The sequence below is a fragment of the Talpa occidentalis genome, unplaced genomic scaffold (genome assembly GCF_014898055.3).
Source record: "Talpa occidentalis isolate TD23 unplaced genomic scaffold, MPIMG_talOcc4v2.1 talOcc4.11, whole genome shotgun sequence".
Lineage (NCBI taxonomy): Eukaryota > Metazoa > Chordata > Mammalia > Eulipotyphla > Talpidae > Talpa > Talpa occidentalis.
The window spans coordinates 8685179-8711322 of NW_023601104.1; the positions used below are offsets into that span (position 1 = coordinate 8685179).

The 26144-nt window shown below is 39.6% G+C and overlaps 1 protein-coding gene across 1 annotated transcript in view; it reads left to right on the top strand.

Annotated features, from left to right (window-relative positions):
• The first annotated feature begins 2897 nt into the window (after positions 1 to 2897).
• FSIP1 (fibrous sheath interacting protein 1) overlaps positions 2898 to 26144 on the top strand; it is a 205938-nt gene continuing 182691 nt past the window's right edge. The window contains exons 1-4 of the mRNA XM_037504133.2: positions 2898 to 3030; positions 8106 to 8289; positions 16972 to 17120; positions 20217 to 20310. Of these exons, the coding sequence (XP_037360030.2) occupies positions 2905 to 3030; positions 8106 to 8289; positions 16972 to 17120; positions 20217 to 20310 (553 nt within the window). The 5' untranslated portion in view covers positions 2898 to 2904. The remainder of the gene's footprint in view (positions 3031 to 8105; positions 8290 to 16971; positions 17121 to 20216; positions 20311 to 26144) is intronic.

The following is a 26144-nucleotide window of genomic DNA, read 5'->3' on the forward strand; positions in this document are numbered from 1 at the left end:
GATAGAGTATTCTTGGTTGGCATCTGTTTTCTTGGAGTCTGTTGACTATGTCCCTCCACTCTCTCCTTGCCCGTAGTGTTTCTTCAGAGAAGTCTGATGTCAGCCTGATTGGTTTTCCTTTGAATGTTATCTGTTTCTTCCCTCTTGTCAGCTTCATTATTTTTTCCTTGTCCTGGATTCTTGGGAGCTTTACTATTATGTGTCTTGCTGTGTTTTTCCTTTCGTCGTGGAACTTTGGTGTTCTTCTTGCTTCTTGTATATCAATTTTCAGCTCCTTCTTCGCATTTGGGAAGTTCTCTTCAATTATCTCCTGGAATATTTTCTCTGTTCCTACATCTCTCTCCTCTCCTTCTGGAATTCCTATAACTCTTATATTTCCTTTCCTCATGGAGTCAGATAGTTCCCGGAGTCTTTCTTCATTCTTTTTCCTTCGTACTTCTCTTTCCTTTTCTGTTTTGGTTCTTTTTATTTCTGTGTCTTCAAGAGTACTTATTCGTTCTTCCATTTCATCTATTCTGCTTTCATTGCTTTTCCCAGAGTTCTTTAGTTCCTCCATTAATTCTTTGATCTCCTGCATTTCTTTTACTTCCCTCTTTAGGGACTCAATTTCATTCTTCTGACCATTGTTTTCCCTCTTTAGGGACTCAATTTCCTTCTTCTGATCTATCACTTTTTTAATCATGGCAATTTTAAATTCTCTTTCTGAAAGGCTCAGAAGTTCTTCCAAGTTGCTGTCGTTGCAATCTGGGGAGTGGTTTTCTTTTTGTGGTGTGCTTCTTTCCTGAGGTGTTGTTAGGGTGCGTGTGGTTCTTCTACTCCCTACTGTCTGTTTTCTAATTTGTCGTATGCGTTGGGACACTGTGTTGCTCGGACTGGCTGGCATCTTGGGTGAACTTCTCCGCTGCCCTCTGGCTCCTGCAGGAGCCATCTCTGGCTTCTGGGGGAGCTTTCTGATGGTTTTAGGCAGTTTTTACTGAAGAAATGTCCCTGTTCTATAATGGCGAAGCAGGATGCAGTCCCTGCACCTCCGGTCTCAGGCACACTCTTCTGTGTGCCCGGTCTGCCCCGGACGTGGGTGCCTGCTCCCTCTGTGGGCTCAGACTGCTGGTCGGAAGGGGCCTGGCGTGGGCTAACTTCCCGGCTGGCCACTGGGTCCTCCAGAAGCCTTCTGCCCTTCTCAAGCAGTCTTAAGAAATTTCCTGTTCTATGGGGTATTAGTGATTTTTTTTTTCCTGGTTGCTAGGTGGCGCCAGAGATCTCTCCTATTGTCCTTGGGGGGCTGTTTTTCGCCTCCCCCTACCCCGTGGGACAGGGAATAGAGCGGGAATGGTAGGGTAAGCCTCAACAGCTTTGGGGTGCTGTGTCTGCCTGGTGCCCCACCGTCGTGGAGAACCCACACCCCGAGTTTTCGTGCCCCGGGTCTCAGTTCAAAGCCCTCAGGTCCAGGACGCGGGCTGTAGCCCAGTTCAGTGGCGCGGGAATGGCGCCTTTTGCACCCGCTCCCGTGCCTGGGCGCCTGGTTCCTGCTCACTCAGGGAGGGACTTTCACCCCCGTGAGGGTCTCCGCGCATCTCCCCGCAAGCCTAGGTCGCAGGCACGGGGACCTGGGCAGCCGCGATCCGAGCGCACTTTCCCGCGCAAGCTTACCGGCAGCCCGGGCTGTGTGCGAGTCTCCCGGGGTCTTTGTTCTTCTCTAATGGCGCCCGGAGCCGTTCGCTCACCGCTGCGGCGGATCCTGCAGGGTTCTCCACAGCTCCCGTTCACGGGGTGTGGTGGCTGCAATAGTTCCTTTCCACGCACAGTCCCGCTTGCTGCGTCGTTTGTTCTTGTTGGCTGTTTTGGTTTGTTGTTTTCCTCCTCTCTGCCGGTCGGAGAGTGCCGCCTCTGTGGGCGGGGGAGGGGAGCAGGGTTCTGCGCTTCCCTCCCTTCTAGTCCTCTTTTATGGCCACTTTCTTCTTCGGGCAGTTTGCTGGCGTCACCCGTTTATCTTCCGTGTCCCAGTTCTCACTGGGACCTGCCGCTTTTCCTCCCTATTCACTTTTTTAATGGGAGATCTTACTCGCAGTGTCCCTCGCCGCCATGTTGCTCCGCCCCCCCAAGATTTTTTTTTTTATACATACAAGAGCTGGGATATAGGCCAGAGGTGTTGGGGTGAGGGGATTCACCATAGACGGAGTGGGAAGCAGAACAGGCAGATCTACTGAAATACACTGCTGAGGGGAGCAGCGGACAAGACAGGAGAGGTCTGCTGCACCATTTGGAGCATCCTGGCCTGGATTGAACTCATGCTTCAGTTGCTGTGGATAGCTTCATAGTCCTGAGATGTAACCCATTGTGCCACCATGGAGGCTGAAATTATGAGTTTTAGAAGGGGAAGGTTGATAGTAAAGGAGCAGTAACCCGGAGGTGGGTGCTCATGGAAATGCAGTACAGGGGAGGAGAGAAGAAATCAGAACTGAGCAGGAAGCCTAGGCTGAAGGTGAGCTAGGATGGGAAAAACTGGAACAAGGAAGGCAAAACCAGAGGAAGGTAGAGAGATCTTAGCAATGATTACAGTGAAGCATGGGTCTTGGTTGAGAGTTGCAATGCTCTTTGAGTATCTTCTCAAGGACACCGGAGCTGTTTTTTCTTGGAGGCACAGGAAGCCATTGGATGGCATTTACTTCTGTCTTCTCTTTTTAGCAACTTTTAGAATCTAATAGTGAGCTACACATTTTGTACCTCTAGTGATGTAAGATTTAGTGACTGATGGATACAAGATATCTGTTGATACAATTAAGGTGATGTGACTTTGGTAGCAACAACTTCCTTGCAGAGGAGAGTTTATTGTGTATAACACTAATGACACATCTAAACATGTGGCTCATAACTTGCTTTCATTTTTTTAAAAAATTCAGGACATCAATGGATATTATCAAGGGCAGTTTAGATGGAATTTCAAAACCAGCCTCAAGTTCAAGGACACGTCTTGGGAGTCGAGGTTCAACTGCATCTTTGGAGGTGCTCTCCCCGGAACCTGGGTCCTTCAAGGTACATTGTCATTGAGAAATGGTTTAAACTCCTCCTGACCGTTCAGTAATAAACCAAGGCTGTTGTAAAAATCCTGTTTTCAGTTTCCTGTTTAGAGGACGTGTTCTAGGAGCACTCAGAGATTTCTTGGAATTTAGATTAACATGAAAATACTGTTTCCTTTGTGTGTGTGTGTGTGTGTGTGTGCGCGCGTGCCTTATTTTTTCAGAATTGTACTTTGTTAAAGGCCATTTGTTAACTCTTTTCCCACAAGAAAGTTTCGTATTCTATCACCTACTATGTATGCACCATTGACTCCTGTAAAAAAGATTAAATAATTAAAAAAATGTAGTTTTGGTAAAGGCCACGTGGGATGTGTTTCGTAGATACATTTCTGGCCATGACTTCTCTTTATTTAGCACACATTTTTTTTCCTCTAATATGTTTAAACTTCACTCCCCCGCCATCCCAAATCTATGATAGGGAACAAACATGTTGAACCTTATGGTGAAAAAAAAAAATCTTTACAAATTGATGAATACAGATTTGTCTATTCTTTTAATTTATATACTAGGTGCTGCATTCAGAAACGCTTAGAGATTTTGTCTACCATGATTTCGTGCAGGAAATAGGAAGCATTATAGGCATTTTAAGCAGAAAGTGACTGAAAACAAGAATTCAGTTCCTCAAGATTAAAGGAAAGCAGAAAAGGAGGTCATGGAAGGAGATGTCCCCTGGGTTATGGTTCCCAGGTCTCTCCACCATGACTGCAATCCAGGGAGCAGTGGTTGCTGCTGCTGTTTCTTACATTGCCACAAGTTTTTCAGGACACAAAGCTGGTGACTAGACATGCACGGGTGACTGCCTTCGATCCTTATTGCTACTTTCCTCCCAGGAGCGTAGGAAGATGGCTCCCTCCTCTCTTCTGTGTCTAAATCTTGTACACATGCATCTGCTTGGATAATTCTAACATGTATCCAAAACCTTAGCTGCAAGAGACGTTTGGTGGTTTTTGCAGGTTTCGGTGGTTATGAATAAAACTGCTGTAAATATTTGTACCCTGAGGTGTTTTGTATTTTGTTTTTTAAATTTTTATTTTTCTTGGGGAAGTACCTGGAAGTGGGATCTCTGGGTTGTATAGTAGAGTATGTTTGTAAGAAACTGTCAAATGTTTTCTGTTACCACCAGAAATGTTTGACAGTTGCATTTGCTTTACATCCTCAGCAGCAGATGATGATGTCAGTTAAAAAACAACATTCTGCTAGGTCCACTGTACCTGTGATTTTCACTTGCATTTCCCCGTGACCAATAATATTACATATGTTTTCATGTGCCACATCTTCTTCTTTGAAAAGTACCTGTTCAGTTTTCTGCCTAATTTGAAAATTAGGTAGTTTAATTTGAAATTATGGTAGTTTAATGATATATTTTAATTTCTGTTGACTTTTGAGAGTTCTTTGTTTTCTAGATAGTCTTTTGATCACATGTGTAATTTGTAAAGAATTTGTCCCAATCTGTAGTTTGACTTTGCATTCTCAAAGCTGTGTCTTGGGAAGAGCAAACATTTAAATTTTTAAGTGCCGTTTATCAAAATTTTTCTTTTGAGGATTGTGCTTTTTTTGTTGTAAACAGGAAATCCTTCGCTAACTTAGTGTCTCAAAGATTTTCTTCTAAAAGTTTTACAGTTTTTGTTTTACCTTTAGGACTTGTGGCTTCTCATTGCCAGTGAGAATCTGGCTTTTGTAAGCTCAGTGTACCAATATGGTCGCCTAGCTTAGGTATTTTTCTTGCTTCCTTTAACTTTTTTGTCGTTGTGTTTTAGGTACCTACTATTAATTAGCTAGGTGTGGATTTATTATTTTTCTTTCTGGAGATTAGAACTTCCTTAAAGATTTGTGTGTGGTTTATTTTGAAAAATTCTCAGTCATTTTGTTTTCATGTTTCAAATTGCATCTTTTTTCTATTCCATTACTTTGGAATTCATATTTCATGACTGCTGAAACTTTACCCCATCCTCATGTCTCTGTCTTATTTTTAATATTTTCTATTTTTCATTTCTGTGTGGGTCATTTAGGTGACTTTTAAAAATACACTTTCTAATTTTTGAGTTATTTCCTAAACTATATTAAATCTATTCTTTGTTGAATTAAAAATTTAATGATATATTTTTAATTTCTAGTAGTTTATTTTTAAATTAATCTGTTTTTTACCATATCTTGATTTTTTCATATTTCTTGATTTTTTTATACCATTAAACTATGGGATTATCTCTATCAAATTTTTAATTATCTTAATTAAAAAATATTGTGTGGACTAATTGTTGCTTATTGTTGGTCATATTGTCATGGCTTTTGAACTTATGAAATGGAAGATTTACTATTGGGAATTTTATGGAGCCTGATTTGAAACTGTTTTCTAGAGCAGGTTTTGTGTTTGCTTCTACCAGATGCCTCGGAGGTATTACTTTCCCCCCTCATTTTTTAAATTTAGACATCCCATATGCTTAGATTACTTATAATACTCCAATAATACAAATTGGAGCCCAAATCCACATGAAATATGATCCCATGATTGTGAATTCTCAGGACTTTTCCCACTCACAACCCAGACATGGTTTTTACTCTTACCTTTTGCTCTTAGATAGATGGTGTTTCTATTGCCTACCTTCTCAAGGTAGAGTATGTATTTGAGGGCTCCATCTTTACGGAGCCACAGAGGGTTTTTTCCCCATTGTATTACATGGGCCCCATGATTCATCTCCTACCTTCCTGTGTGTTAAAATCCAGGCCCAAAGCTCTCTGAATTTAGCATATTCCCCCAACTAGGTGAGTCGATTTAAGGATTCACCAGGTTTTTTTTTTTTTTTTTAAATATCTATCTATTTATTTATTTATTTATTTTAAATAATAAATTTTATTTTTATATTCCCCCATACAATTGCAACCCCCCCATTCTGACCCCAATCCCTCCCCTCCCGTCCCCCACCCCCCATAGAGTGTCTCTGGTTCATAGTTTTTCGTTGATTTTGATTTTCACTTTCTTATAGTTATTCATTTTCCTGGTCCCTTATTTAAGTTTTCTAGATTCCTGCTATGAGTGAGACCATCCGGTATTTTTCTTTTTCTTTCTGGCTTATTTCACTGAGCATGATCCCTTCCAGCGCCACCCATGTTGCTGCAAATTGCATGTTGTTTATCTTTTTTGAATGCTGAGTAATATTCCATGGTGTATATGTACCACATCTTCTTGATCCCGTTATCTATTTTTGGGCATTTGGGCTGTGTATTTACCCAAAGGACACAGAAACATCAATTCCAAAGAACACCTGCACCCCGATGTTTATAGCAGCACTATTCACCAGGTTCTTTTAAACTACTCTCCACGGCAATTTCCTTAATGTCATTGTGACCCTCTATGCTCTTCTAAGTAGTTTTGACTTACTCAATTTTTCTTATAATCCAAACAGGAATCTAAAACCAATTTTAGCTTCTTTGGTCCTAGGCATAGTGATTATAAGCCTAAACTGTAGTCATGGGTTCAAATTAGGATATTTTTGGTAAATTCAAGTCAATTTCTTCAATTTTGTGCTAGTTTCCTTATCTGTTGTTCAAAGGGGTAATAGTACTATCCACCTACAAGTCATGTTGTGGGAATGAAATGAGTTTAAAAAACTAGCATTAAATAAAATTGCTGTAGTAGTATTTCTCATTCTGAAAATTTGGTTTATTGTTGCTTATGGATGTTTTTCTTGAAAGAGTCAGTGGTTGTAATGGGATTGTTAGTGAGGGTTTTTAAAGGGTCTTTAACATTCCTGGGATTAACAATAGAGATAGGGAGTGGGAGACACGGAACAATGAAAAAAATGGAGGTGGGATTTGGCATTGAGAATGAAGAGTAAAGGAAATGGTACATTTAAACCACAGGGTACAGAAGGGGGGGTTCAGCATAGAGTGGCTGGTGGTCAATAGGATGAGGAAGATAGTTGACAGCTGGTGGGATGGGGAGCTCTGGAGACCAACCACTAAGGAAAGCTGTGTGGAGGACACTCAAACTACTAAAAATGGATTTACTGTATGACCCAGCAATTCTACTCTTAGGAATCTACCCAAAGGACACAGAAACATTAATTCTAAAGGAAACCTCCACTCCTATGTTTATTGCAGCATTATTTACACAGCTAAGATATGGAAACAATCTAAATGTCCCTAAACAGATGACTGGATCATGAAGATGCGGTATGTATACAGTGGAGTACTACTCTGTGATCAAAAAAGATAAAGTCATGCTATTTGTGGCAATCTAGATGGAGCTGGCAGGGATTATGCTCAGTGAAATATGTCAGAAGGAAAAAGAAAAAATCAGATGGTTTCACTTATAGGAAGAATATAGGGCAAACAAACAAGGGATCAGGACAAGAAAAAGATAAAACTAGTAGGCAAAGCATAAGTAGGAGACATTCAGCGGTGGGGGGGATGGTGTGTGGGGGGTGGAGGAATCAAAACGGGCAGGAAGAGCACCAAAGACTGGTGAATGCATCCAGGGTGCTTGGTGGTGGGAATTTCATGGGGCCTACACCTGAGAGGAGAAATCAAACATTGTACAAAAGTAAACAATGATGTAAAAAATAAATATATAAATAAAAAAATAAATCTAATACTACAATTAAGTTACATTTAAAATAAGTATATATTTCTAAAATACCTAGTTGTTCGTATATACGTGTGTATATGCAAACCCCATCAATATTCCCATTAGTGTTAAAATAATCTAAAACTTAGTTTTTAAAAAAACACTTTATTTAAAAAATTATTTATTTATATATTACATAATTGGTCCTTTTTTTTTTTTTTACAGTGTTTGCTTGCTTTTCTTAGATGTAGTCCTCCCTCATAGAATTCCCACCACCAATTCACCTGTGCACCGTCACCATAGTCCCTTGTTCTGTTCCCGCCCTCATTTTGAACCCTTTTCCTCCTGCTCCCCTGCAGAATGTCTCAGATTTATGGTTGTCTGTTTATTTTTGTTTTGTTTTGTTTTGTTGTGTTAAAAAAAAGTTTTTTTTAAAAAAAAACTCTGTCTTTGGAAATAATTTTTAGGTTGATACTACAATCAAGATGAGCTCTAGTAAAGAAGGCCACTCGGAAATCAGTAATGCAGAAGACTGTAGAAACAGAAATGATGACAAAGAGGAAAACTATTATGAGAAAACAAAATTGGTTGAAGAGGGGTCAGATGAAAATCCGAACATGGTTCAACATCAGACAGTCCCTGAATGTTCAGGTAGGGTACTCATTAGGTGATTGGGTAATGATAATTACAGATGTTAAAATATTATTATGACATGTTCCTATAAGCTAAGTAGAAATAATAGAAAAAGGGGCATACCTTCTTTATGAGCTATCAAGCAATAAGTTAAATTTATTCCAAGGTAATTAATTCTTTATGCTGCGATTATAAATTGGATTATTTGCCTGGTTTCTCTTTTTGCTAGTTCATTATTTGTGCTACAAACAACCAATTTTTGTATATTTATTTATAACCTTCCACCTTACTCTGTTTATTATTTCTAATATCTTTCACTGGAGCCATTGGGATTATTTAATATTATATTATAATATCTCTGCAAATAGTAATAGTTTTACTCATTCATTTCCTATTTGGATAACTTTTGTATCCTTGTCAGTTTGTTTTTGCTAGGATTCCCAACACTACACAACACTATGTTGTATAGCAGTGGTGAGAGTGGGCAGTCTTATCTTGTTCTTGATCTTAGAGGAAAACCTTTCATCCCGTGCCCCTCCATTGACTGTGGGTTTATCATATATTGACCTTATTATGTTGAGGTTCCTTCTATCCCCATATTGTTGAGGGCTTTTATCATAAAGAATATTATGTCTTGTTCAATGTATTGTCTGTGTTTAGAGATAATCACATGATTCCTGTGATATTGACTTACATATATTGAGCCATCTTTGCATCCCTGAACTAAATCCCACTTGCTTATATCTGATTCTTTTAATGTATTGTTGAATTTGGCTTGCTAGTGTTTTGTTGAGGATTTTCACATCTGTTTATCAGAGATTGGTCTATAGGTTTTTTTTTTCTTTTTTGATGTCCTTGTCTGCTTATGGAATCAGGGTAATATTGACTTCATAGACTGTGCTGGGAAATTTTCCCTCCTTTTCAATTTTGTGGATAAACTTGAGAAGGAGAAGTATTAATTCTTTTTTTTTTTTAATAGAGGCATGTTTTTTCATTTATTTGTTTGTTTGTTTGTTTGTTTTTTATACATGCACTGGGTACAGTCAGAAGCGCAGGAGGGTGAGAGAATTCACCAGAGCCAGAGCGGGGAGCAGAGCAGGCAGGAGGACCGAAGTACACTGCTGAGGGGAGCAGTGGGCGGCAGGAGAGGTCCGCGCGCCATGTGGGACCCTCCTCCGGTGGCCGGGGAGCAGCCGGGGATCGAACTGGCGCTGCAGAGGCTGCAGGCAGCTTCGCAACCCAGCGCTCAACTGCTGCGCCACCGGGGAGGCCCAGAAGTATTAATTCTTCTTTGAAAGTTTGAGTAGAATTCACTAATGAAGTGTGGTGCTGTTCTTTTGTTTCTGGGGATGTTTTGGATCACTGTTTCAATTTCCTGGCTCAGGATGATTCTGTTCAAGTTTTCTTTTTCTTCCTAAGTGAGTTTTGGAATGTTATATGTTTCTAAGAATTTTTTCATTTCTTAACATTGCCCAATTTATTGCCATAAATTGTTCATAATACTCTCTTATGATCCTTTATGTTTCTATGGTATCTGTTGTAACTTCTCTTCCTTCAGTTGTGATTATATTTTTGTTGTCTGGCTATTCTTTGTATATCTGACTAAAAGCTTGCTTATTTTGTTAATCTTTTTAAGGAACCACCAGTTGGTTTCATTGATCTTTCTTTTTGAGCCTTAGCTGCTTAGTAATTTACTTTAATTTTTATAATTTCCTTCTTCCTACTCACTTTTGGTCTTGCTTTTTCTACTTTTTCCAGTTTGTTTAGGTGTAAGCTTTTATTTTCCATATGCGGTTTTCTTTCCTATACTTCTGTGACTTTCTCTCTTAGTATTGCTTTTGTTCTGTTTCATAGGTTATAATTAGTCCTGTCTTCATTTCCATTCTTTTCTGGGTGATATTTGATTTCACCTTTGAGTTCCTGACTGACTTAATGGTTTTTCATAGAATGTTGTTTGTTCTCCAGAGATTTGTCATTTAGTCCTTCTCTCTTTTAGTTTTTTTTTATACCATTAAGATCTGAAAAAAGTGCTGGATATGATTTTAGTCTTTACAAATTTATGGAGATTTGTTTTATGTCCTAACATATGTCTGCTTTTGAGAATGTTCTTTGAACCCTTGAAGAAAAACTGTTTTCTGGGCCTCCCCGGTGGCGCAGTTGTTGAGCGCTGGGTTGCGAAGCTGCCTGCGGCCTCTGTGGCGCCGGTTTGATCCCCGGCTGCTCCCCGGCCACTGGAGGGGGGGTCCCACATGGCGCGCGGACCTCTCCTGCCGCCCGCTGCTCCCCTCAGCAGTGTGCCTCGGTCCTTCTGCCTGCTCTGCTCCCCGCTCTGGCTCTGGTGAGTTCTCTCGCCCTCCCGTGCTTCTGACTGTGCCCAGTGCTTGTATAAACAAAACAAACGAACAAATAAATAAACAAATAAAACATGCCTCTATTAAAAAAAAAAAAAACTGTGTAAAAAGAAAGTTAGATAAGTTTAAAAAAAAAAAAGAAAAACTGTTTTCTGCTGTTCTGGGTAGAGTGCTCTCTAAGTATGCAATGAGTCCATCTCTTTTGTCACTTCAGGCTGTGGTTTCTTTTTTGGTTTTCTGCCTGGTTGATCTGTGCACTCCTGTAAGTAGAATGTTGAGCTCAACCCATTTAGATGTTAACATTTGCTTTATATACTAGGGCTGCTATGTTAGGGGCATTTATGTTAATTATCATTATGTCTTTCTGTTGTTTTGATCCCTTTATCAGTATGTCATGTTCATCTTTGTCTCATGCTGCCCTGTTTGGCTTGAAGTCCATTTTATTTATTATCGGTCATTCCTGTCTTTAAAAAATTTTCATGAAAAGAAAATTTCAGTGACTTGTAGTACTAGTTTCTCTCCCTACACTTTATATCTGTGTTTGTCTTTATAGCTTAAGTGAGTTTCTTTGTATAAGGATATAGTTTTTTTTTTAACTTCATCCCACCCCTCTGTGACTTTTGATTAGTGAATTCAGCCCATTTACATTTACAGTGATTATTAATATATGAGGCTTTCTATTGTCATTCTGTCTTGTGTTTTCTCGTTCTATTTCCTGGTTTAATTTTTTTTTTTTAAATTTAGATAGAGCCTCCCTGGTGGCTCAAGGGGTTAAGATGCAGCGCTATGAAGCTATCCACAGCCACTGCAGCACGAGTTCCATCCCTGGCCAGTCAGGTGACCCACCTGGCACAGCAGACCTCTCCTGACTCGCCCACTGCTCCCCTTAGCAGTGTATTTCAGTCAGTCTGCCTGATTTGTTCCCCAGTCTGTCTCTGTTGAATCCTCACACCATCCCTCCCACCCCCACATCTCTGGCTTGTGCCCAGCTCTGTATGCATAAATAAATAAATCTTAAAAAAATAAATTTAGATAGAAGAAATCCTTTAAACATTTTATAAGAGTGGTTGAGAGTTGGGAAATCATTTTAGCTTTTATTTGTCTGGGAAAACCTTCATTTTTCCTTCATGTCTTAAAGAGTATTGCAGGATATAGTATTACTGGCTGGAAGGTTTTATCTTTGAATATTTTGCATGTGTCATTCCACTGTCCTTACCTGTAGAATTTCTTCTCAGAAGACTGATGAAAACCTGGTGGGAGTACCTTTACAAGTTATTTGCTTTTATTCCTATGGTTGTTTTTAATGTTCTTTCTTTGTCTTAAACTCTTGGTAGTTCCATTTGCTATGCGTCTTGGTGTAGGTCTCTGCATAACCAGATGTTCTTTTAGCTTCTTGGACTTAGATATTGAGTTCCTTTCCCAGCTTTGGGAGCTTTTTATCTCTTATTTCTCTGAATAAGTTTTCTGTTCCCTTTTCTCTCTCCCCCTCTTCTGGTTACTCATTATCTTTATGTTGCTTTTCCTAATGGAGGCAGATAGTTTTTGTAGCTTTCCTTCATTACATTAAAAAAAAAATTTCTCTTTTCCAATTGTAGATGACTGAGCTTACTGATGCATCTCTCTATTTGTTCTTTTCTGTTTTCCATAGCTTTCTGTAGTGCTCTCGGTCTCATTTATTGAGTTCTTCACATGCTGAATTCTTTTATTGTTTAAAGCTTCAATTTACTTGTGCTTGTTAATTTTTTCCTGAGCTCATTGTTTTGTTGTTCTGAGTATTGTTGTATCTCCTTGACAGGCTTTTCTGAGTTCTATTGTATAGACTTGCCTTTGTGAGCTCTCCTTCTCCTCTTTGAGTTTCTTTTTACATCTATTAGCTATTTTGAATTCAGTGTCTGGTAGGAAGTCATAATATTTTACGTCTTTGAGGTTGGATTCTGGAGAGTTGTTCTCTTTGTGATGTGATAGTCCCCTGAGGTCTCAAGTATGTGTTATTTTATCTGCCACTTTAGCTGCTTTAAGTTTCCCTGTTCTTTTCCTTTTTTTAATCTGGGTCAGTTATCAGTACTTAGAGAGTTGTACTACTTAATCTTTTACTTATCTAGTAAGTGACATTGTGGGTTTCTTTAAGTTTTAAATTTAGTTTTTATTATTTTTAGTTCCTACTGGCTTCCACTAGTATTTAGATTGGTATGAGCAGTTGCTGTGTCAGCAAGGTGGGGAGGGGTTTTGAAGGGACCAACTGCATTTTTGAACATGTTGGAGCTGGCACAGGCTGGTGTTTGTGGCATCACTGAGTCCCTCCTCTTTGGGATCCCAGATCTGAGACTTGGTAGTCTAACAAGGATGTCAGTTAGGATGTCAGTACCAGTCCTAAAGGATGGGGGAGGGAAGTGTATTTTATTTCATTTATTTTTTTTAAAGATTTTTTTATTTATGCAAACAAGAGCTGGGGTACAGGCCAGAGGTGTGGGGGTAAGAGGATTCACCAGAGACAGAGTGGGGAACAGACCAGGTGGATCAACCGAAATACATTGCTGAGGGGAGCAGCGGGCAAGACAGGAGAGGTCTGCTGTGCCATGTGGGTCACCTCCCTGGCTGGGGATCGAACTTGTGCTGTAGTGGCTGTGGATACCTTCATAGTGCTGACACTTAACCCCCTGTGCCACCAGGGAGGCCCCTGGTAGTGCAATTAGAGGGTTTTCTTTTTTTCTTCTTGCTGATGTCCTCATCTGTGTAGAGCATCCTAGCTCCTCCACTATGGGCCTCACTTGTGCCACACACCTGTTCTCTCCTCCCCAGGGCCCCTGATATACCCACAGTACTGCTGTCTGTGCTTCATCCTGACCACCCCTCCACACATTTCTCTTCAGCCAGCTACTGACAATGCATGGATCTCCTTGGTGTGCCACGTAGTATAGTTTTTGTTGTTCTTTGAGAGGTGAGGTGTTATTTTTCGTAAACGTTATATTTATGTTAACAGCTAATTCATAATAATGTGGTTATTCTTTTATTTAAAATTATTTTTTTTCTATTTTTTGCTGTTTACAAGATTAATTGGTCTTCGGGCATTTCAGAAATTATGAATTGATCCACTGTTCCCTCTTAGGAGAGGGGTAAACAAAATGGGATGTGTAGAGAGCTTTCAGAAGGGATTAATCATAGCTTTGGGAGTTGTGTGTATAGGGGTTGTCTGTGGACTTCTAGTGAGTCCAAGACCTGGGACACGATGGTGAGGGAAATCAGACATGGGGGACTGTCATGTCTAGCATGCAGTAAATCTTTTATTGTCTTAGTGCTCATTATATGCTATTTTAATTGCAGCAGGTGTAACATCAAAGCATACCATATAATGATAACATGTATGAGTGATTAGTCTATTTTCTTACTATTATCTATTTACTTCAGACAGTAGGGTACCAGGTGGTTAGTTCTCACGCATATAATCTTATCGCCCCCTAGCCAGAGCCTGGGAAAGTTCGCTCATTATTTTTGTTATTCTCAAACTGTGGAGATGTACGCAGGTCACTTCCAGGCTCTCAACACCAAGTCCTGTCACCCAGAGGTTTTCCTCCAAGATGCATGTGTTTTAACATGCCTTAGGGACTCGGGTCAAGGCCCTTCTGCTCACTGCGCAGGGTCTCTCCATTTTGTTATTCTCAGACTGTGGAGATGTAGAAGCCTGACTCCATGCAGGTCACTTTCCAGGCTCTCAACACCAAGTCCTGTCACTCAGAGGTTTTCCTCCGAGATGCATGTGTTTTCACATGCCTTAGGGACTTGGGTCAAGGCCCTTCTGCTCACTATGCGGGGTGTCCTCCAACAGTAGTCTCTGGGCATATTTGCATGTGGTATTATACTTCTGTGTTCACACAGTTCCTTTTAAGTGTCTTATGTCTTCAGTTTCTGAGCAGAGGAAGGCGGTTTTTCCTACACTATGAAGTAGAGAACTGGGGATCCAGACATCTTAAGTGAGGCATTGAGGGGTACACAGCAAGATTCAAGGTTCTTGCCTCCATTCCCTGCCTGGTGCCAATTTTTTTTATTAGGGCTCCTTCAGACATATGCAAGCTGCCTCAGACAAGACCGATTTCCCTCTCTCTCCTTCTGTAAGCCTATTTTAAAAATTCATGTCCAGTTGACTTACCATGTATATAAACGCTCAAATCTATCTTTTATTTTAAAACACAGTCTGTTCCTCTTCATGCCCTTATTCAGAGAGCCAGATTGATGGTGAGCCTGATGTGGCTCCAAATTGGGGTAACCGCTTGAAAAAAATGACTTTTGTCTACATTGGGTCAGTTTGCATTTTGGAGGTGGTTTCACTCACGCCCCTCTGTGTCTTCTTTAGTCCCACCTTAGACCCTGTAGTCACTCATCCTCTCTTCTGTGCAGTGATGCTCCAGCCCCCCCTGGATCCTGCATGTCCCCATTTGTCATGCATGCCTCCTTTTTATTAGTTTTAGACATTATTGAAAAATGAATAAATGCTTATAATATTTTTGTTTTGATTTCTAATATGGCAGTGATCAAAAACCCAAAAGAACTTTGTGTCCTCATGTTTTTTAAGGCTATAAAGGGAAGCTGAGATGCTAAAGTCTGAGACTGCTCCTGTACAATATGTTTGGGATGAGCTCTCAGACTTAGGCCGGTGACTCTGGATTACAGTTATCAGGAAACACCTTATTATAGTTGAGATTAGCTGTTGGCCCAGTTTCTATTCTGTTTGTTTGTGTTGTTTCAGTACTGTCTGAGTTATTTAAAAAAGTGTGCCACAGAGACCACCTATGTTTATGGAACCTAAGAATGGTAGGATGGGTAGTGGAGAATTAGAGCTATAGGCTGTTGCATTTGAATTACATAAGCAATAAGATTGGCAGAGCCTCCTTATTAATTGGATCTATATTGTTTGTGATTAAACTTATTCTATCTATAATATCCCCTTTTCCTTAAAGAAGAAGTGATGTACATTACAGGGAAACATCAGTGGATTTTCAAAAGTTATCAAATTTGGCCTTTCTTAGAATAATATGCCATCTAATAACCTCAACTGGGTTGACCATGACTTTAGTATTCGGATATAAGCTCATTGCTAGATGATCGTCGTTTGTCAGATTTCACAGAGGAAATGTTGACTGCCTGTTAAGAGCTTTGATTCTGGTGTCAGACAGATCACTGCTTTTTGCTAGCTGTATCATTGTGGACTTGTATATAACTCAGATAACCTCAGTTTACTAATTTGTGCATTGGGGACAATAATATACACTTCACACTCATTATTAAATGAGATAATGCCTATATAAATGAAGTCCTTAAAACATTACCTAACAGTTAATTATAAATGTGAGATGCTATTATGACATTATCATAATCCTACGTTAAGGTTTAAATGAGGAAAGCTCTAAAGAGCCCTGAATTTCAAACCAATTACTGTTACTTATTAACAATTCAGGAATTTTTTTAAATACTTCAAGAACATAGAACAAATGGAAAGAACATGGAAAAAAGTTGTTGAGTTACATGGAATAGTTTTCTGAATTTGTTTTGATATGTTGGAACCAGTTTGTGTCATTGACATGCAGCTTCTTACTATAGCTACTTGTGTGCAGGACTTCTCTTGTAGTTCGTCTGAAGCAGCTTTGGGTTTATAGTTATTTGTGTACAGGATGTCTCTTTCAGTTCGTCTGAAGTACCGTTAGGTTTGTGTGTTTGTCTTATTCTTATCTGCTAGTAATGAATGAAGATGGTATAGCAGAATACAGTAGTAAGACTTTGGGATTTAAAATCACATGAAACCCACTTCTAGTTCAATGCTAAAATTTATGAGTGCTTTGCAAGGACCTGGTTATCTCAACTGTAATATAGAGATAAATGTCTATTTCACAGGGTTGTTAGGTAATTATTGAAAAATATATGAAAGCACTTTGTAAATCAAGATGAATGATACCAATGTTATTTGTTATCTTCAGTCATAAACATTTGTTGACTGAAGGTAAAAATGGTAAAAAACAAAGCAGAATTTGGGCCTCCTCTGGTGGCGCAGCGGTTGCGCACTGGGCTGTGAAGCTTCCTGCAGCCACTGCAGCACCGGTTTGTTCCCGGCCACCGGCTAGGGTCCCACATGGCACGCAGACCTCTCCTGCTGCCCGCTGCTCCCCTCAGCAGTGTATTTTGTCAGTCTGCCTGTTCTGTTCCCCGCTCTGGCTCTGGTGAATTCTCTCACCCTCCCGTGTTTCTGACTGTACCCAGTGCTTGTATAAATAAATAAATGAATCTTTAAAAAAAAAAAAAAAAGCAAAATTTTATGGTTTCATTAAATTTCAAACTTATTTCTATCTTAAACACAATATAGATACAACTGAACTCATAGATTCTCAACTTCAAGATGCTATTCAGAAGATGAAGAGGCTTGATAAGATATTGGTGAAAAGACAAAATAGAGAAAAAGAAATTAAGAAGCAAGGTCTAGAATTGAGACTGAAACTGTGGGAAGAACTTAAGGTAAGAATTCTATAGCCATATATTGACATGTAAAAAGCAATTTCCTCTTAAGATGTTAGAGAAGGATGTACTGTGATAGTGTTAATGCAGTCTGCTTTTATTGATGTATTTGTAGCTAGAGTGACAGTGGTGTGTATATATATTACGGAGGGGAGGTGAGGAAGGTATCTTTTTGAACCAAAGATGGTAGCTTTGCAGTATACCAGATGTCCGGCATTCACTGTGCTGCGGGGTTCATTCCCTGGAAAGCCCTGCAGGCCTCTCTTACAAGTATCAGGCTGGGTCTCCTGCATCTCAGGCACAGAGAAGGATTTTGGTGCCTCCTTTCAACTATACATGTCTGCTTTTCCTTCAGTAGGTTTAGAGTTGAGAGATAAACACAAATATATAAAATATTACCCCTCTGGTTCCCATTGTTATTTGAAGGAACTTTTATGACTAACTAGTGGGAGAATCCTCTGTTTCATGTGCTGGTCAAGACCTCTACAGGAGCTGTAAAGTGCTTACGTATGGGATCATGCTGTATTTCCTTCTATCTCAGTAAATATCTGGTACGCAGCTAACTTTCCAGCATTATTGCACCTCCTGTTGTCTGTAGTATTGAGGGATGGAAGCTGACCAGATGTTGGTACTGAATTTTGCCCCTCAAAGAGCATTTTTTTGGAAAATATTTTATTTTATGTGTTTTTTACATCATTTTTCATTTTTGCATAATATATACATTTTCATCTTGGTTATAGTCCCCATAAAATTCCCACCCGCCTTGTTTTGATCCTACCCCCTTCTTCCCTCCCCCACCCCCGTAGCATGCCTCTGATTTATAGTTTCTTGTTGATTTTAATTTTTACTTTATTGTAATTAGTCTTTTTCCTGGTCCCTTATTTAGGTTTTCTCAATTCCTGCTCTGAGTGAGACCATCTGGTATTTTTCTTTTTTTATCTGGCTTATTTTGCTGAGCATGATCTCTTCCAGCTCCATCCACATTGCTGCAAATTGCAGAAGTATCTGTTTTGATTGCTGAGTAATATTCCTTTGTGTGTATGTCCCACATCTTCTTGATCCAGGCATCTATTTTGGGACACTTTGGTTGGTTGTTTCCATGGTTGTTTCCATAGCTTAGCTATTGTAAATAGTGCTGCAATAAACATAGGGTTGCAGGTGCCCTTGTGAGTTAATGTTTCTGTGTCCTTTGGGTAAATACCTAGGAGTGGAGTTGCTGGATCATATGGAAGCTCCATCTTTAGCACATTGAAGAATCTCCACACTGCTCTCCATAGTGGTTGGACCAGTTTGCACTCCCACCAGCAGTGCAGGAGGGTTCCTTTTTCTCCACATCCTCGCCAACATTTGTTGTTGCTAGTTTTTTTTTTTAATATGTGCCATTCTCACTGGTGTAAGATGGTATCTCATTGTAGTTTTGATTTGCATGTCCCTGATTTACAAGTGATGTTGAACATTTTTTCATACGCTTGTTGGCCATTTGCTTTTCCTCTTTTGAGAAGTTTCTTTTTAGCTCTTCTTCCCATTTTTTGATTGGGTTATTTACATTGTTTTTGTTGAGTCTTGTCAGCTCTTTGTAGATTGTTGTGATCAGTCCTTTATCATTAGTGTTGGGTGCAAAAATTTTCTCCCAATTGGTGGGGTGTCTCTTTGTTTTGCTTACTATCTCTCTTGCTGTACAGAAGCTCTCAAAGAGCACTTTTTTTAAAAAATTTTAATTTTATTTTTATATTCCCCATACAATTGCAACCCCCTTATTTTGACCCCAATCCCTCCTTTCCCTGTCCCCCCCCAACCCCCCATAGAGTGTCTCTGGTTCATAGTTGTTTGTTGATTTTGATTTTTACTTTCTTATAGTTATTCTTTTTACTGGCCTCTTATTTAAGTTTTCTAGATTCCTGCTATGAGTGAGACCATCCGGTATTTTTCTTTTTCTTTTTGGCTTATTTCGCTGAGCATGATCCCTTCCAGCTCCATGTTCCTGCAAATTGCATGTGTTTATCTTTTTTGAATGATGAGTAATATTCCATGGTGTATATGTACCACATCTTCTTGATCCAGTCATCTATTTTTGGGCATTTGGGTTGTTTCCAAATCTTAGCTATTGTAAATAGTGCTGTTATAAACTTGGGTGTGCAGGTGCTCTTTGGAATTGATGTTTCAGGGTCCTTTGGGTAAATACCTAGGAGTGGAATTGTTGGATCATATGGAAGCTCTATTTCTTGGTCAAGAAATCTCCACACAGCTCTCCATAGTGGTTGGACCAGTTTGCACTCACACCAACAGTGCTGAGAGTTCCTTTTTCTCCACAACCTCGCCAACATTTGTTGTTGCTAATTTTTTAATATGTGCCATTCTCACTGGTGTCAGCTGGTATCTCACTGTAGTTTTGATTTGCATTTCCCTGATTACAAGTGATGTTGAACATTTTTTCATATGCCTGTTGGACATTTGCATTTCCTCTTCAGAGAAGGTTCTTTTTAGCTCTCTCAAAGAGCACTTTTAAGGTAAGGACCATTGTAATAGCTGATTGGTTGTTTTTGATAAATTTATCCTTAATCAATTGGCTGACTTCTGAGGAAATTTCTTGTATGACAATATGAATTAATATTGAAGAAATTAAAAAGGTTCCCAGGAAGACCTTTGGATTGGAAATAAAGAATTGTACAAAATGCTATGCTTCAAACTAGAGAAATAAATATCTATAACTTATTCTTACTGAATGTCTATAATTTTTTATTGTAGGGAAACAGTATTAATCTTGAAGTGTGTGAAATTATTTGATGGTATTCCTTTGGGTTACCCATTAGTTACAGAAATATTAAATAGAAACTTAAGAAACTTGAAACCAGGCAATTATCATACAGTGATAGACATATATATTCTAACTCTGTCTGGGAATACTAACAATTTTATGGGAACAGGAAGCACTGTAAGATTCCCTAACTAAAGAAATAAAAATTATCCAAACCTTCTTGTTTGTATTTATATAAACATATAAACTTGTTAGAATTATTGGAAACCATGTTGGAATTTAAAAAAAATTAGTAAGTGTATTTGCCTCCCCTCCTCCCCCCCCCCCCCGTGTTTTATTAGTCTGCAAAAATAAGTGAAGCTTTGCAAAGTAATGAGGAGACAGAAAATACAAAAAAGTTTCTGGCTTTAACTACCACATCAGAAGAAATTGTTGGTGAGTGAAACTGATTTATCTTTATTTTTATCTTAGAGTCATAGACTATTTAAAGTAAAATTCACAATTCAAGTATCGTTTCTCTTTTCTCTGTGAGTTTAACTTTTCTTTCGGGGCAGTGATCACGTTTGGTAGGATTATATGGGTCTCCCCTGAGCTTGCATGTGCTTCAGTCTTCAAGGGTGAGAGGCTAGGACAGTAGCAATCAGGAAATGGACAGTGTGTCTGTTCTGACCTTACTTTCTGTGTGTCTCAGATGCCTTGAGACACCGAGCTTATGCAGCGTCCCCTGACTACCTCGGGTCTTCCCTTGAGGTTTCTCACTCAGTCTTCTGCAGCCCCTTTTCCAAAAGTTCATTGCTTATTGAAGTCCTATTTCTGGCCCTCTTTTCAGCCCTGTTTTTCAAGACCAGCTAATTCATTCTGCACTTATCTTTCTAATTCCCTTGTGTGATGATACATTTGTGAATTTTCCCCTCCTCCTTCCCTCTCTTTCTCTTCCTACTTCTCCTCTTCCTCCCTTCTTCCCTAACCTTCCCCTCTTCCTCCTCCTCTTCTTCCTCCTCTTCTTCCAAAAGTATATGGAGTACCTTTAATTTCCTTAGATAGTGGTAACAATTTTCGGGGTTGGGAGACAGTTGGTATTTATTGGCAGTACCCTTGGATTCCGCTAGCACATGTAAGTGGTCACCTGGTATTACTAGGTCATTAGACTGACTCCCAGCAGGAGCCTCGATTTCTCTGATAATCCTTAAATCTGTTTATCTGATATGAAGTGAATGTCTATCGTTGTAGAATTGTAAGAACCTGCATCAGGCTACTGCACCTCTTTAGCTTGGGCTTTGATTTGATACGGATGAAATTCCTTCAGTTTGTTCCTTTCTGGGTCTGGTATTGGGAGCTGAGCTTTGCTTGGGTGTATCTCTGTGCAGAGGGAGGATGATGCGCGCCAGTTCCCTTGTGTGGTGAGTTCAGTAGTATCCCCTCAAACTTCATGTCCACTTGGAATCTCACAATGTAACCTTATTTGGAAATATGATCCTTGCAGATGCAGTTAGCTGAAATCAGGTCACACGGTGTTAGAGTAGCTTTAAATCCAGTGGCAGGTGTCCTTATAAGAGAGGGGAAAACATAGAAAGATGCAGAGACAGAGTGACAAGGGAAAAAGGCCATGAGAAGACAGAGGCAGAGATTGGAGCGATGTAGCAACAAGCCAAGGGTTTCCAAGGATTTCCTTCAGCCGCTAGAGGCTACAAAAGCAAGGAAGGATTCATCCCTAGAGACTTTGGGCAAGCATGGCCTGCTATTTTAGATGTCCAATTTCCAGAAATGTTAGGGAATACATTCACAACATTTTCAGCCACCCAACCCTTTAGAGCTTGTTACAGCAGTCCTAGGTATCTAATACAGCAGATGGTTCCCTCTATCTCAGCGTAGGCACCAGAGATAGGAAGGAGCAACCCTAAATATTGTATCCGCAGCAAAGATCAGTAGAAAATAGGCAGAGCTAGACCTGTGGCTCCAGTTAAGCTGCTCCAGCGATCTCCCACCAAATACAGTCACCTTAGTTGTGGCCTCATTCATGGTAGACTGAGACAAATAGTTCTTGCTGGGTCCCTCAAATTACTGACCCTGAGAATCACGAACATAATAAAATGATCATTGTTTCATGCCACAAGGTTTTAAGAAACTTTTAATTTTGAATTAATTTTAAACTTGTACAAAAGCTACACAATAAACCACAAGAGTCCTATATAATTTCCACCCAGCTTCTCCTGAAGTTAACCTCTTCTATCACCGTAGTACAATGATCAAAAGGTAGAAATTAACACTGGATATGATACTGTTAAACTTGTTAAAATTTCACCAGTTTTTGCATTAATGACCTTTTTATTTTCTAGTATCCTATTCAAGATTCCCATATTGCCTTTGTTTGTTGTCACATGTCTTTTGTCTATGTCAGTCTGTAGTGGATCCTCAGTCTTTCATGATTTTGACATGTTTGGAGAGTCTAATCAGTTATTTTGTGAAATATCCCTCAATTTCAGCTCATTTGATATTTTCTCTTGATTACATAGAGGCTATGCATTTGGTGAAGGATACCGCAGAAGTTATGTGTCTTATCAGTCAGTCCCCCTTTGGTTCCCTAATGCTGATGTATCTTTTTACTGGTGATCTTTTTTTTTTTTCTTAAAGATTTATCTTATTTATTTATACAAACGCTGGGTATAGTCAGAAGCATGGGAGGGTGAGAGAATTCACCAGAGCCAGAGTGGGGAGAAGAGCAGGCAGACTGATGGAAGTACACTGCTGAGGGGAGCAGTGGGCCGCAGGAGAAGTCTGCGCACCATGTGGGACCCTCGCCTGGTGGCAGGGGATCGAACCAGCGCTGCAAAGGCTGCAGGCAACTTCACAGCCCCGTGCTCAACTGCTGCGCCACTGGGGAGGCCCTTTACTGGTTATCTTAACCTGGAAAACGTGCTTCGGGTGGTATCTGCTGACTTTGTTCACTGTAAAGTTACTATTTTACCTTTTACAATGAATAAATATCTTGAGGGAGACACTCTAAGACTACACGATATCCTTTTCTCTCCTCAAACTTTTGCCCACTGATTTTAGCATCTGTTGCTAGATCTTGCCTGCAGTATTTGTTACTGTATGCCACTAAATTATAGATGATTTTGAAATGCAACAGTAGAAGATAGGAATGATTTACATCAGCATCATGTTAAATGGTTGTGTATTTATTCACTATATGGGTGTATTCTCATTTGTTTAACTGACACCCTGCTGTTAAACATTTAGATCATTTCTTTCGTTTTTTAATGATACATAATGCTGGAATAACATCCTTAGATGGTGATTCCATTACTACCTTCTATGGTAGGCAGACATCCCCCACAGCCCCTGAGAGCTATCCAAGCCAACTCACTAGAAGCTGTGAATGTAATCTTCTGTGGGGAAGGGTCTTTGCTTATGTGATTAAGGTAAGGATCATAAAATGAGCAGATAATCTTGGAATATGAATGTAGGGCCTAAATCCCACCACAGATATCCTTACAAGGAAGGGACAGAGAGAGATGAGTCACACAGAAGAGGAGAAGGGGATGTAAAGATGAGGCAGAGATTGCAGTGATGTGGTCTCAACCGCAAGGATGCTGGCCACCACTCGAAACTGGACGGGGCAAGGAGCAGAGTGTCACCAAGGACCCTTGGAGGAGTGTGGCCTTACTGACACCTTGATTTCAGATTTCTCGCCTCCGGAACCATGAGAATGACTTCCAGTGTTTTCAGCCACCAAATTTGCGGTCATTTGTGATAGCAGCTCTAGAAAGGGAATGCCTCTTTGAATAAATTCCTGCCAGGAGAAACTACTTTGTTAAAGGCATCGGACTGTTGAAAGATTTTTATCTATATTGACTCATTGAAAGGTTTACTTATGTAGACTCCCACCAACATAGTATCTGAGTACTGTTTTCCTCTACCCAAACCACAGTGGGTTTTGTAATTGTGGGAAAGCTTTGTTTATGAAAATGGAATCACAATAATTTGTAATTTGTATCTCTGGTTATCAGGGAGGCTGAATATTTATTTTATGACTTATTTGTTCTTTTATAAAGTGAGGTGTTCCTTTTAATGATTTGAAGTCTTTTTTTTTTTTTGCTAATTTTAAAAATTGTGTTTGTTTATGGAGGAGACGTTGTTTTTAAAAACACTGTCAATGTAAAAATAAAAACAACACTGTGAATGATTTGGGATCTAGGTTCATCCCTTTCAGATGTATATTACCACATTCCACTCACCACCAAAGTACCCATATTCCTTCCCCATAGTCCTTCCCCCAGCAGTAATCCTGGGTGCTCAGCTCTGGTGGCCTCAATCCTACAGTAAGATTGGTAGGGTTTGTTTTGGTTTAGTTGTATCTGTTCCTTTACATTTCACCCATGAGTGAAATCAGACAGTGTTTGCCTTTCTTTTGAAGGACTCCTTTCCATATTAAGGGCCCTAATAATTTGTCATAAATATCTAAAACATTTTTTCTAACTTTTTTGTTTTGTGGTATTTGCTTTATGAAGTTAAATTTTTTAAATTAGTCATTTCATGTATGTTATTGCTAATTGTTGCTGTGCTCAAAAAAGGCCTATTTATTGAGAACGTTTCTATTTATTTATTTCCTTACTGTATTTTTTAAATTGAGATAATGTTAGTACAACACCATAAATCATTCAGAGCATAGGTTCACACCTCTTCAGATGTACGTTCCCACCCCATGTCCACCATCAAGGCTCTCATAGTCCTCCAGCATAGCCCCTCCACACTGTGCTTCCCCACTCCCTACTTGCCCTGTCTGGTAGCCTCAGTTCTGCAGTTAGATCTTTAGGGTTTCCTTTAGTTTGTTTTTTGTTTATTCCTTTGTTTTATTTCTCTGTATTTCACACATAGTGACACAATCTGATGTTTGTTTTTCTCCTTATCTGTTTATAATCCCTTCCAGTTCCATTCATGTAGTTGCAATGACAAGATTTCATCTTTTTTTCCAACTGCTGAGTAGTATTCAATTATGAATACATACCATTTTTTTGAGGTAACAATGGATTAGAACATTGTATATGATTTAGAGGTCTAGCATCACATCCTTCAGGTGTATGTTATCATGCTACCTCTGCCACGAAGGCATCAATAGTCCACCATAGTTGGTTGTGCCTCCTCCTCACTTTGCTCTCTCTCTACTCCCCCTGTAGCCTCAATTCTGCAGTCAGATTTCTTGAATTTGTTACTGGTTTGGTTTTATCTGACCCTTTGTTTTGTTTCTCTGTTTTCCACCTGTAACTGACATGTTTGTCTTTCTCCTTCTGACATGTTTTGTTTAGCACAATCCCCTCTTGTTCCATCCATGTTACTGCAAAGGCAAGGGTTTATTATTATCATCATCATTATTATTGTTATTTAAGATTTATTTATTTATTTATACAAGAACTGGGGTACAGGTCAGAAGTGCAGGAGGGTGAGAGAATTCACCGGAGTCAGAGTGGGGAGCAGAACAGGCAGACAGACTGAAGACACTGCTGAGGGGAGCAGCAGGCGAGTCAGGACAGGTCTGCTGCACCTTGTGGGGTTCTCCCCGCTCGGCCTGGAATCAAACCGGCATTGCAGAGGCTTCGGACAGCTTTGCAGTGCAGCGCTCAACCGCTTTGCCATCGGGGAGGGCCTATTATTATTTTTCATAGCTGAGGAGTCCTTGTGTATATAAACTCCATCATCCGAATCCACTCATCTGTTGTAGGGCACTTTGTTTCTGTAGTTTGGCTATTGTAAATAGTGCTACGGTGAATATAAGGTGTATACCTAGGAGTGAAATTACTGGAGCATGTGGTTGATCTATTTCAATCTTTTGAGAAATCTCTATACTATTTTCCATAGAGGCTGGACCAGTCTACATTCCCACCCACAGTGCAAGAGTCTCTTTATTGCCATGTCCTTTTCAACACTGTCCCTGGTCTTTATGATAAAAGCCATTTTCACAGGTGTGACATTATATACCACGTTTTGGTAATGTACTTGTGTGTCATTGCGATTTAGGTACTTTCCAGAACTTGGCTTCTGTAAATAGACTACAGTGAACATAAAAGAGCATGTGTCCCTTTGATGAAGAAATTTTGATTGTTAATTTACTTGGAATTTATTTTGGTGTCATATGTCAGGTAACAGACTTTTTTTTCAATCTGTTGGCTAGTTATAGCAAGACTTTTTTTTTTTGATAATCTATCACTACTCTACCTATTTGAAAAGCTCAATCTATCACTCACTGATTAGCCTATTTCTAAATTTTCTAT